Source organism: Molothrus aeneus, chromosome 1, assembly GCF_037042795.1.
Source record: "Molothrus aeneus isolate 106 chromosome 1, BPBGC_Maene_1.0, whole genome shotgun sequence".
NCBI classification, from domain to species: Eukaryota; Metazoa; Chordata; class Aves; order Passeriformes; family Icteridae; genus Molothrus; species Molothrus aeneus.
This window is the reverse complement of record NC_089646.1, coordinates 152,696,120-152,708,597: the sequence shown is the minus strand read 5'-3', so window position 1 is coordinate 152,708,597 and position 12,478 is coordinate 152,696,120. Positions and strand designations below refer to the sequence as shown.

Genomic DNA, 12,478 nt, shown 5'->3' with positions numbered 1-12,478 from the left:
CCAGGTCCTCCTCCTCTGGGCTGCTCTCAACCCCTGCATTGTCCAGTCTACAGCCCTGTTTGGCATTGCTCCAAACCAAGTGCAACTTGGCCACATTCAGCTTCATGAAAATGACAATATCCCACTGCCCCAACCTGTTCCAGCCTCTCTGGATGCCATCCCTTCCCTCCAGACAACCAACTGCACGACTCAGCTTATTCTGGCCACTGATTTTGCCGAACATCCCACTCAATCCCACCATCCCTGTCCCTGACAAAGATGGGAAATAATACTGGTCCCAATAGGTGTAAGAGCTTAAATGAGAGATGTGGGACTCCAAGCGGTTCTTCAAAATGCAGTTTATTACATCCAAGACATTACATCAGTCTAAATTCATGAGTGACAGAGCCTGTGCCTACAGCTGTCAGCTCCAGCTGTAAGCGAGCGGAAAGACATTTTAGTTTTAGTTACAATGCATTATGTACTTTTCTTTGCTGAACATCTTAATACAGTAGAACCAATCTATACCTTAACTTTTATCTATAGCCTATCATAACTACTATAATTACCATATTCATGTTCCTATTCTCTAATCACTAAAAGTTAGTACCCTACAATTTAAGCTAGAAGTTGTTTTTCAGTTTTCTTGCAGTAAAAAATGCAGAGACCTTTTTTCTGCTTGCAACATTTGCTAACTTGTTTGGTTGTGCTATCTTTCTGCTTAGTAAAAATATTTTCTTGTTTGAGTTGGGTTTATCCTTTGCTCTAAGTAATAAAAACCCCTTCTAACTAACATACCCTTTGCCTCCTTAGTAATCCAATAAAACTAGCTCAACAATTCTTTTCCTCTATATCAAAACTTGCTTGCATCTCTATTCCTTCATCAAACTCTACATTTAAAAATCTTTCTGCTAAGCATACATATCTGTGAGATTTTCTTGTCAAACTTTCATCCTTCCCAACAAATAGGAGCTTCTGCCTGTCACCAGTCATCCCTTTTCTCCACAGTCCTCTTTGAGTTAGACCATCCCATCCATTCCTTATCCACCACATGGTCCAACCACAAATCCACATCTTTCCAGAGTGAATGTGCAGATGCTTTCTAGCACAGGAACAAATGCTGTGCAGAAGCCCAGGTACATGATACTGTTCCCTTTCCCCTCATCCAACAAGGTTGGAACCGATCCCAGCTCATTAAAAGATGCCACTTTTTAATGGACTGCCAGTGGACACCTTTTAATCTGCCTGCCAAGGTCAGAGAGACACATTCCCAGTAGCTGGATATGATACAGGAGAGCTGAGGGAAACAAAGCGCTTCCCACTTTATGATTTGACAGAGAAGTTGCCTGAAAAAATGCCCCAATGTCATGGCCAATGGCTGTCCCAAACCTTCAGCCCCAGATCATCCTCAAGGTCATACTCTGGATGTTATCCAGCAGAGTCTTGTCTTTCTTATTCCCAGTAAACCAGAGATAAAGAGAGTTCTCTAATGTGAGCAGAGAAGAGCAGAGGGGCAGAATCTCCCTTACCTGGAATGGAGCTGATGCCTGAGGTTTTAGCTTTTGTATTTTTCAGATTCTGTACTGCTTTAGTGTGTACTTTGGAGCTTTGTGTAAGGGGATGGTGAGCTCTCTTCACAGAGTAAGGAGACAAAACAATTCCTTCTCTAGCTGGGGACCAAGGACAGCCAATCCAAATTTCAGGCCCAAGCGAATAAACAATAGTGGACTGAAGAGAGAAAAACAAGATGGATGGGATTTCATAAGCTAAAGCTGTAATTGGACAATTAACTCCAATAGGGAAATGGACCAGAACTTTTACAAGTGTGAGACCCCCTGACCTGTCATGCATTTTGTGACCATTTTGGGTTTATCTTGGGTGTAGCCCTGTCTGGGCTCTTGTGCTGCCCAAGGTGTGTCCATTGAGGCTTTCCTATAAATCCCTACTTTATTTTTTAACTTCATGTAGTCTCTGTTCTAGGTCAGCCTTCACAAGGCATCAGTCCCAAACATGCAGGATACAGGATGGGTGATGAGGGGATTGAGAGCAGCCCCAAAGAGGAGGACTTTGGGTGTTGGTGGATGAAGATTTGGATGTGCCCCAGCCATGTGCACTCACTGACCAGAAACTCCTCCTGTATCCTGGGCTCATCCCAACAGCACAAGAGGGCAGCACAAGAGAGTGGGGGAATCTCACCCTCTGCTCTCCTGTACTAAAAGCAGAATTCTGCATTGAGCTCTGAGCCCACAAAGACAAGGAAGACGGGGACCTCCTTGAGCAGATGGAGGCCTGGAAGATGATGAGAGTCAGCCTAGTTGGTGTCCAGCCAAAGGGAACACACAGCCTGGAGGAAGATGAGGGGCTTGTGTCAGAGGCAGGGATAGATCTCCATTGGTGTATCCAAGCCTGTGATTCAGTAGCTGAAGGTTTGATGGAATGCACTGGAATAACGAAATGTGCCAATGGGTAGTAGAACTGGGGAAGTAACACATGAAAGAGGTGTTGGAGCATGTTTTCACCCACCCCACTGGTCTCTACAACCCTGGTACAGAACTGAGCAGGGATTGGAAGCATCTTGGGAGAAGAAAGAAGATGGACTCATCTGAAGCTATGATGCAGGAAAACTTTATTGAGGTAGAACAGTGAAAACTCAGGAGCAGCTGGAGGAAGGGAGCTGGTCTGAGGTGCAAGTAGGGCAACCATCAGCCGAGCTGCTTTGTTTGGAGGCGTTTGTGTCAGAATTTCTGCCTTACAGAAGGAGGAGCCCAGCAGAGGTGCTCAATGGTCTCTGGCTTGGGAGAAGGGGTTTGCAGCAGAGGAGACAGCCCACAGACAAAGGGGTGATGCAGAGCAGGGAATGGAGGAAGAGGAGGGGGCAGATGGGCCATGTTTGCAGGCAGCCTGGGCTGGGCCCTTGGCTGCTGCCTTGCTTGGTGCCCTGAGAGAAGGAGCTGAAAATGCTGAGCCCCTTTGAGAACCTTGGTCCAGAGATGTGTCCTCAATGCCTGAGATGAGTTCCAGGGAGTGGGTGGTTGGTGTCGGGGGTGGTGCTGAGGGCCCTTAGCAGATGTAGCCGCCCCTCCTGCCATAGCAGCCCAGGCCTCCCAGGCCGTAGCCAAATCCACGGCCATAGCCAAGGCCGTAGCCAAAGCCACCAAATCCGCCAGAGATGGGCTGTCCCTGCACATTGAGCTCAGTGCCCAGAGCAGCCGAGGAGGTGGATCCGACGGCGGTGTTCTGGGGGAAGGAGGTCATGATGGGTCCTGGCAGGGTGACCAGCACAGGGGAAGGGTCGATGATGACGCGGGAATCCTGGCATTGCAGGGCACAGGGCTCGTTGCAGCTGTTGGCCAGCGGGGTGGGTCCGCAGGGACTGCAGCGGTTGTAGCAGGCCATGGCTGTGGTGTGGAGGTTCCCTGGAAGAGAGGGGGGTGAGGCAGGGTAGAGGTGTGGGAGTGTGAGGCGTGGTGATGGGAGAGGGTGAGGGAGTGTGGAGGCTGTTGTGGGGCCATGGGGAGGAGTGAGGGCAGCCAAGGTTGGGGCTGAGTGCGATGGAAGAGTGAGGCGAGAGGTGCAGAAGCAGGAGGGTCGGGGGTTTTAGACTCACCTGGTTGTCAGCAGGAGCAGGAGCAGATGGAGTCTGGAGAAGTGTGTGAGTGTGAGAGGTTCTGGGCCAGCTTTTATGCTGGTCCTGGAAGGGTGGGACAGCCTTGTCCTATGGCCTTGGGGCATTCACCAGCCAACAGGTCTTGCCTGGCCTGGTGTGTCATGAGGTGGGGAGTGTTTTCATTCCCACAACACTTCAGTGTCATATCCAGCTCTTGAGGCCATATCCATCTGACCTTGTCAGCAGCTTTAGGAGATGGCATTTGGGCGGATTTGATTGTTAGATGTGTGTCAGGAAGGGCTGAATAAACAACCAGAGCCCAGCAGAAACGCAATGTCATCAGCAAGGTAATTTTGTAGCACTCATGTTCTGTGGTTTGTGGGTGCCTTGTGAAGACTGGGATTCTGTTCTGTGCCTCTGGATGTCCGTCAGTCACTGTGCTGCACCCAGGAATGCTGAGGGAGCTGCTGATGTCCTGGGGAGGTCACTGTGCAATATCTAGGAAAGGTTCTGGTGCCTGGGAGCTGCTCCTGATTTCTGAAATATTCTTTGTTCTCTTGTGTCTTCAATGTGAGCAAGAGGGAGAACCTGGAAAACGAGAGGGTGTTTAGGCTGAACGTGTTCCATCGTTATGGTCCATTTGGATTTCTGAAATTTACTCAACATGTACTCTGTCAATTAAAGTGTATTCCTTGGCCTCATTAAGAAATCCCATAAATAAAAACAAACCAGTCTTGATCCCTTTCTTCCCAAACTGATCTGTGACATCAATTCACTTATTCCACATTCAAGCCACAAGGTGTCATAACTTATAATCATTAGCTCTAATGTTTTGTTCCTGTAAGCAAAACCCAATAATTAGTAATGGACACCCAGCAAGCTCCTCTTTCCTTCTTTGCATGGTTTGGCTGTTCCTTTTGTGGAATTGTGCAATTTCACGTTCTGCTCCTGAGGCCATTTCCACCTGACCTTGGTGATACTTTTTAGTTGCGAGAATTAAAGGCCAAGGTGTTGTTGTTGATGGTGCATGCCAGGATATGTAGAAGATTCAAGCAAAGCTTACAAGCACTGAGGTGTCATCAGTGAGGTCAGTCCATGGCATATTGACAACGTGTCCCATTTGCATTCTTGCCTCCTGCCTGGAAGAACTCGCAGATCTCTCAGCTTCTCCTCATCTCAAGGATCCTCCACTCCCATCAGTGTCATGGTGGCCCTGCACTGCTCTTGGCCAACCATGTTCGTGTCCATGCAGCCTCACCTGTGGTGGGGAACAGGATGTTTAACTCCTTCAGCCTGCTTTATTTCTGTTCCTAATCCTGTCCTGGTAACTGCTGGAGATTTTTTTTTACCATAAATGGTACATGGTAACCTCAAGATCCGTTTATGCTCCACCAGGAACAGAAGGTCCTTCCCTGCTGGAATGCTTTGGTTGCCAAGGGAAGGGCAACAGCTGTTGTCCTGAACGTCTGTCAGGGCTTTTACACAGTCCCACATAACATCTTTATCTCTAAATTGCAGGTATGTGGGTTTCAAAGGTGGTCTAATGAATGGATGAGGAACAGACAGAGAGTGATGGTCAATGGCTCTCTGTACAGGTAGAGGCCAGTGATGAGGTCTCCAGGCCCCTGCCTTGGACTGGTGATTTTGAATGTTTTATCAAGGAGATGAGCAGTGAGATTGAGACCACCCTCAGCATGTTTGCGGATGCCACAAAGCTGAGCGTTGCAGCTGACACAAGAACATGGAGGGATGCCAGCAGGAGGGACACTGGGAATGTTGGGAACATAAGAACCTCTTGTGGTTCAACAACTCCAAGTTCAAGGTCCTGCACATGGGTTGGGACAGTCCCAGACATGAGCACATCTTTGGAGAGGGAATCCTCAAGAGCAGTTCCACCAGAGAATGACCTGGGAGTCTGGTGGACCAAAATCTTCAAAGGAAACAGCAACGTGAATTTTCAGCCCAGGCCACCAGCCATTTCCTGGGCTGCATAGAAAGAAATGTGGCCAGCTGGAATAGCTGGTGGTTAATTGGAGATGTGAGAATGTCACCAATAGGTGACAATAAAATAGGGACCAAAACAGGGACACCAATAGAGACCAAAAGGTTCAAGAGATGGCCATGCATCCTTGCAGCAAAAGAACTTCTGGAAAAGGGTTTCTAGCAGATTGATACTTCCTCTCTCCTGAGAGATAAGGATATATGATTTAGGGTGATGAATTGGGCTTCACCGTGAAAGAAAGACATGGACTTAGTGAAGCAAGAAGAGTGCAGAAACAGCAAGAGGTTGAGGGGACCAAAGAATCCTTGTGATTAGAAATGGGAGACGTGCGAGGTTTATTTTTGTGAGAAGGGAAGAATGGACAAAGGAGATGTTGCGAGTGTTCCATGGCATGACCTCACTCATAACGCCCCAATTCTTGTTGGCTTTGTTGTCGTCTTCTACGTGCCTGACACAAACCAATAATGCCATATTCCAATACCAATACCAATACCAATATTTGGCCTCTGCTCTTCAAAATTAAAAACTGCTGTGAAGGTCAGATGGACACAGCCTGTAGAGAAGGACACAGAATCACAGAATTCCACAAAGACACGCCCGCACCATGACAGAGGAGGAAATAGGCTCACAGTGATCACCCAGTAGCAATTAGTGCCTTTTCATGATAGCAACAAAATATTACAACTGACAGGATATAAGTTATGAAACCATAGGGCTTGAATGCCAAATAAACAAAATCACATCAGAGACCAGCCTGGGCAAAACCAGATCAAGCATCATTGGTTACTTGATTTGATTTCTTAAAGAGGTAAAGAAATACCTTAAATGAACACTTTAAATGACAGAGTATATTTCCACGTAAAGTTGAGAAATCCAAATGGACCGCAGCATTGGAACAACAAAGTTCAACCTATTAAAGCTTTATTTTCCAGATCCTTTCTCTTGAACCTAAACAAGAAAAAACTGCATGGGGTCGCTTTCATCCATCAGGAAGAACTCCCAGGCACTGGGACCTTTCCAAGCTCTTGCAGAGTGACCTCCCCAGGACATCAGCAGCTCAGCATTCCTGGGTGCAACACAGTGACTGATGGACATGCAGTGGAACAGAACAGACTCCCAGTCTTCACAAGGCACCCACAAACCACAGGATGTGTGCCACAAAATTACCTCACTGATGACATCGCATTTCTGCTGGGCTTTGGTTGTTTATTCAGTCCTCCCTGACTCACATGGAACAATCAAATCCACCCAAATACAAATGCAATGAAGTTGCCTCCAAGGTCAGATGGAAATGGTTTCAAGAGAAGGACATGGAATTGCAAAACTACATGAAAGAAAACATTCCCCACCTCATGACTCCCTAAGCTGGCCCAGGCAAGAGCTGCTGCCTGCAAAATGCCCAAGGCCATGGGACAAGGCTGTCCCGCCCCTCCAGGACCTGCATAAAAGCCGGCCCAGCACCTCTCTCCCTCACACACTTCTCCTCAAGCCTTCTCCTCCCGCTGAAAATCAGGTGAGCCTCAAACCCCTGATCCTCCTGCTTCTGCACCCCTGATCCCTCCCTTCCAGCATGCTCTGCCCCAGCTGCAGGAGCCCTAACTCCTCCCCACAGCCCCACAACAGCCTCCACACTCCATCATCATCCTGCATCACTGCCCATATCCCTGCCCTCCCTCACCCCTCTCTCTTCCAGGCACCCTCCACACCACACCCATGGCCTGCTACAACCGCTGCAGTCCCTGTGGACCCACCCCGCTGGCCAACAGCTGCAACGAGCCCTGTGCCCTGCAATGCCAGGATTCCCGCGTCATCATCGACCCTTCCCCTGTGCTGGTCACCCTGCCAGGACCCATCATGACCTCCTTCCCCCAGAACACCGCCGTCGGATCCACCTCCTCGGCTGCTGTGGGCACTGAGCTCAGTGTGCAGGGACAGCCCATCTCTGGCGGATTTGGTGGCTTTGGTGGCTTTGGCTACGGCCTTGGCTATGGCCGTGGGTTTGGCTACGGCCTGGGAGGCCTGGGCTGCTATGGCAGGAGGGGCGGCTACATCTGCTAAGGGGCCAGCCTCGGCTGCCTGCAAACATGGCCCATCTGCCTCCCATTCTCCCACTCCCTGCTCTGTATGGCCCCTTTGGCTCCGTTCAGCCTCCTCTGCTGCAAATCCCTTCTCCCAAGCTGGACATCATTGGTCCCCTCTGGTGGGCTGCTCCCACTGTGGGGCAGAATGTTCTTGGTGCTCTGGAAAAACCTCCTGACAGCGAAGGACCTTGGCTGATGGTCACCCTACTTCCTCCTCAGCCTGCTCCTTTCTACTGGATGCTCATGACCTTTTATTCTTCATCCTCAATAAAGTTTGCCTGCATCATAGCCTCAGATGACTACTCCTTTTTTCTTCTCCAAAGACTTTTCCAGTCTCACTCAGCAATAAGCCAGGGTTGTCGAGATCACTGGGGTTAAAAAGTGCACCAATACCTCTTTTAGGATTTATCTCCCCACTTCTACCACCCACTGGCATGCTTTGCATCCAGTGCATCCCACAAACCTTTCTGTTTCTAGAACACAGGCCTGGATACACGAATGAAGGTCTATCCTTGCTGCTGGCACAAGCCCCTCTAGGTGGTGTGTTCCCTTTGGGTGGACACCAGTTGCTCCAGCCCCTCATCATCTCCTCAGCCCACTAAGAGATCTGCTTGAGCAGGTCCATGTCTTTCTTATAATGGCTATGCATCCTTGCAGCAAAAGACCTTCTGGAAAAGGGTTTCTAGCAGACTGACACTTCCTGTCTCCTCACAGATAAGGATATCTGATTTGGGGTGATAAGCTGGGCTTTACAGTAGAAGAAAGACATGGACTTAGTGAAGCAAGAACAGTGCAGGAACAGCAAGAGCTTGAAGGTACCAAAGAATTCTTGTTGTGATTAGAAATGGGAGACGTGCAAGGTTGATTTATTGCAGGGGTCCTACATTTGAACAAACAATTCCAGTCTCCCCAGAGATGAGTAGACACTATGAATCCCCTGCTCATCTGCTGCCCACACTGTGGGAATGAGCACAGGACACAGGGGGTTTCTGGTCTGCGAGTGCACATGGTCAGGGCATGATCTCTTTTTCCATCCATCAACACCTCAAATCCTTCCCTTTTGGGACTCCTCTCAATCCCCTCATGACCCAGCCTTTATCCTGCATGTTTGGGATTGCTCCAGTCCAGGTGCAGCAGATTCTGCCCCTCTGCTCCCCTCTGGTGGTATTGGAGAACTCTTAATCTGTAGGTTACTGGGAACAAGGAAGACAAGATTCTGGTTTAGAGGATCCAGGGCACAGCCTTGAGGACGATCTATGGCTGGAGGTTTGGGACAACCTTGGCCGGTTATCCCCAGGGCATTTTTCCAGGCAGCAGATTTTGCCTGGCACAGCCTGGCAAATCATAAGGTCGGAGGGTTTTTCTTCCCACAGCTCTGCATTGTCATGTCCTGCTTTTGAGGCTGTGTCCATCTGACCTTGGCAGCAGATTTGATGAGTTTGTTTTGGTTCCAGCACTGCTGGATGAGGGAAGAGGGACCAATAACATGTACCTGAACCTGTGCACAGTATTTGTTCCTTTGCCAGAAAACATCCTTGTCTCTAGGCTGGAGAGATGTGGATGTTAGTTGGACCATTTGGTTAAGAAGGAAATGGGTGGGATGGTCGCACTGGAAGAGTTATGAAAGAGTCAATGGCTCCATGTGTGGGTGGAGAACAGGGATGAGTGGTGATCCTCAGAGACTCATGTTCAACCATTATCAATTCCCATCTTTGTGAGGGACATGGAGAGTGCAATTGTGTGTCCCATCAGCAAAAATGTGAATAACAGCAGAATGAGTGGTGTGCTTGATTGTCTGGAAGAAAGGGATGGCATCCAGAGTGTTCCGGACAGGCTGTGGAGATGGGCTGGTGTGAAGCTCATGAAGGTCAGCAGGGCCAAGAGGAAGGTCCTGCACCAGGATTGGATTGATCTCAGTAATGGCTGTTGGATGGGCAATGAGTTAATTCACAGCATCCCTGAGGAGAAGGACTTACACAGTTACACACCCATATAAATAAACTAAGTCACCCTAAAACTCTAAAAATAATTACAAATTAACCAAAAATAAAAACTTTATTCTCACTAATAAAAAAAACCCCAAAAAAACAGATACTACAAACCTGGCACCATATAACCAACTACCAACCAATACCCCAAAATATACTCTTTTTACTAATAATTCTAACCACTTTATAAAAATAAATAAATTAAAAAACATATAAAACCCCATACAACAAATCATAAAAACCACTAGAAAAAAATCAAACCAACTCACTAAACTCAAAACTATTCAACTAACCCGAAATATTACTAAAAGAAAAATAACCAAAACTCTACCTCTACACTAATTAATAAATAATAATCAATACACTATAAAAATAACTAAAATAATTTTAAAAATCCAAATGATGAGGAATTGGAAATGTCCTGGCCACATGAATATGCTGAAAAGAAATCCCCCATGCCCTGGGGTTATCCCCACAGTGAGGGCAGCACATTCTGCCCCTCTGCTGCACTCTGATGAGACTGGGCGTGTGTGTTCCACTCTGAGGACACAAAAAAAGGGAAGACATGGACCTCCTCGAGCAGATCTGTAAATGGCCTTGGGAGATGATGAGGGTCTGCAGGAACCGGTGCCCAGCCAAAGTGAGCCCACCAGCCAGGAGGGCCTTGTGTCCGAGTCATGGATAGACCTGCATTGGGGGATCCAGGCGTGTGTTCAAGCCACTGAAAGGTTGCTGTGGTGCACTGGAAGAACAAAGTGTACCAGTGGGGAGTGGAATTGGGGAAATAATTCCTCCAAGAGGTCTTGGAGCACTTTTTCAACATTCCCAATAGCCTCAACAACATTGGCTTAATCTCAAAGTGTCTGGGGAGAAGAAAAAAGAAGGAGTCTTGTGAGGTTATGATGCAGAAAAACTTTATTCAGGTAGAACAAAAAAGACTCAGGAGCAGCCAGTGGAAAGGAGCTGCTCTGAGGTGCAAGTAGGGCGACCATCAGCCGAGGCCCCTTGCTTGCAGATGGTTTGGCCAGAGCACCAAGGCCTTCCTGGCCCACAGTGGGAGCAGCCAGGCAGAGGCACCCAACGGTGATTGGCCTGGGAGAAGGGGTTTGCAGCAGAGGAGCTGGACAGAGCCAAAGGGGCGATGCAGAGCACAGAGAGGGAGAAGAGGAGGAGGAGGCAGATGGGCCATGTTTGCAGGCAGCCTGGGCTGGGCCCTAGGCTACTGCCTTGCTTGGTGCCCGGAGAGCAGGAGGTGAAAATGCTGAGCCCGTTTGAGAGCCTTGGCCCAGAGATCCATCCTCAATTCCTTGAGATGTGTTCCAGGGAGTGGGTGGTTGGTGTCAGGGGTGGACCTGAGGGCCCTTAGCAGATGTAGCCACCCCTTCTGCCATAGCAGCCCAGGCCTCCCAGGCCGTAGCCAAACCCACGGCCATAGCCAAGGCCGTAGCCAAAGCCACCAAATCCCCCAGAGATGGGCTGTCCCTGCACACTGAGCTCAGTGCCCACAGCAGCCGAGGAGGTGGATCCGACGGCGGTGCTCTGGGGGAAGGAGGTCATGATGGGTCCTGGCAGGGTGACCAGCACAGGGGAAGGGTTGATGATGACGTGGGAATCCTGGCATTGCAGGGCACAGGGCTCGTTGCAGCTGTTGGCCAGCGGGGTGGGTCCGCAGGGACGGCAGAGGCTGTTGCAGGCCATTTTTGTGGTGTGGAGGGTGCCTGGAAGAGAGGGGAGTGAGGGAGGGCAGGGGTGTGGGGTGCGAGGGGCAGTGATGTGGGAGGGTGAGGGAGTGTGGAGGCTGTTGTGGGGCTGTGGGGAAGGATGAGGGCTGCTGAGACTGGGGTTGAGTGTGCTGGAAGAGAGGGGTCAGGGGTGCAGAAGCAGGAGGGTCAGGGGATTGAGGCTCACCTGGTTGCTGGTGCAGGAGCAGAAGCAGATGGAGTCTGGAGATGTGTGTGAGGGAGAGAGACTCTATGCTGGCTTTTATGCTGGTCCTGAAGGGGTGGGACAGCCTTGTCCCATGACCTTGGGGCATTTTTGAAGCATCAGCTCTTGCTTGGCACAGCCTGGTGAGTCATTAGTGGGTCATGTTTTCCTTCCTGATGTTCTGTGATTCCATGCCCTCTCCTTGAGGCTGTGTTCATGTGACCTTGGCAGCAGCTTTTAACTGGGAGCAATACAGACCAAGGTTTTGGTCTTGTTTTGTCTCAGGAATGTAGAAGGTGCAAACAAAGCCTAAAAGAATGTGGGTGTTTTCTCCTGTCTTCAACTGACCTTCAGCTGTTCCTGTTGGTCACACCTCTTTTTATGCAGGCCAGGATATGATTACTTTTCTGGGCTAAAAATTCACATTGTTGTGTCATTTTGGTCCACCAGAACCTGCAATTCTGCTCTGTGGAACTGCTCTCAAGGAATTTTCTCCAAAGCCATGCTTATGTCTGGGACTCTCCCATCCCATGTGCAGAACCTTGAACTTGGAGTTGTTGAACCACAAGAGGTTCTTATGTTCTCAACATTCCCAGTAACCCTCCTTCTCAGGTTTTGTGGTGCTGAAATGGCTCCTGAGGTATTAAAGAGTCCTTTTTCCCAGCCCCGCAACCGAAGAAGTCGGGATTCCTCGGCTCTGATTTTCGAGGTTGTTTATTTTCTCTTATCTAATACATTCTTTTTCAGACCCGCTGAGGTCTGTCTGGCAGGTTGCTTTGCAGCACACTGAATGCCCTTGGCGTGGTGTTAGTTTTTTATACTAAGAACTACGTGTACTTTATTTGCAATAATTTTCCAATACCTATCACCTATGTTAGACAGACTGTCTCTACTC

General features: G+C 49.0%; 2 protein-coding genes and 1 pseudogene across 2 annotated transcripts; 1 reads left to right on the top strand and 2 right to left on the bottom strand.

Annotated features, from left to right (window-relative positions):
- Positions 1-3,039: 3,039 nt before the first annotated feature.
- Positions 3,040-3,711, bottom strand: LOC136555995 (feather beta keratin-like). Its single transcript, XM_066549043.1, has 2 exons — positions 3,588-3,711; positions 3,040-3,398 (listed from the first exon to the last, which is right to left on the bottom strand). Exons 1-2 carry the CDS (start codon positions 3,709-3,711, stop codon positions 3,040-3,042), a joined length of 483 nt encoding a protein of 160 aa, XP_066405140.1.
- A 3,590-nt stretch (positions 3,712-7,301) lies between these two features.
- LOC136555985 (feather beta keratin-like) lies at positions 7,302-7,646 on the top strand. The gene has a single exon (XM_066549033.1). It carries the CDS (start codon positions 7,302-7,304, stop codon positions 7,644-7,646), a length of 345 nt encoding a protein of 114 aa, XP_066405130.1.
- Positions 7,647-11,019: 3,373 nt separating this feature from the next.
- Positions 11,020-11,692, bottom strand: LOC136555976 (feather beta keratin-like; annotated as a pseudogene).
- Positions 11,693-12,478: the final 786 nt, after the last annotated feature.

Coding starts and splice junctions, on each gene's coding strand:
- LOC136555995 (XM_066549043.1), bottom strand. CDS start 3,711: ATGCCCCAAGGCCATAGGACAAGGCTGTCCCACCCTTCCAGGACCAGC. Junction 3,399..3,587: donor CCTGCTCCTGCTGACAACCA/GGTGAGTCTAAA, acceptor CCCCCTCTCTTC/CAGGGAACCTCCACACCACA.
- LOC136555985 (XM_066549033.1), top strand. CDS start 7,302: ATGGCCTGCTACAACCGCTGCAGTCCCTGTGGACCCACCCCGCTGGCC.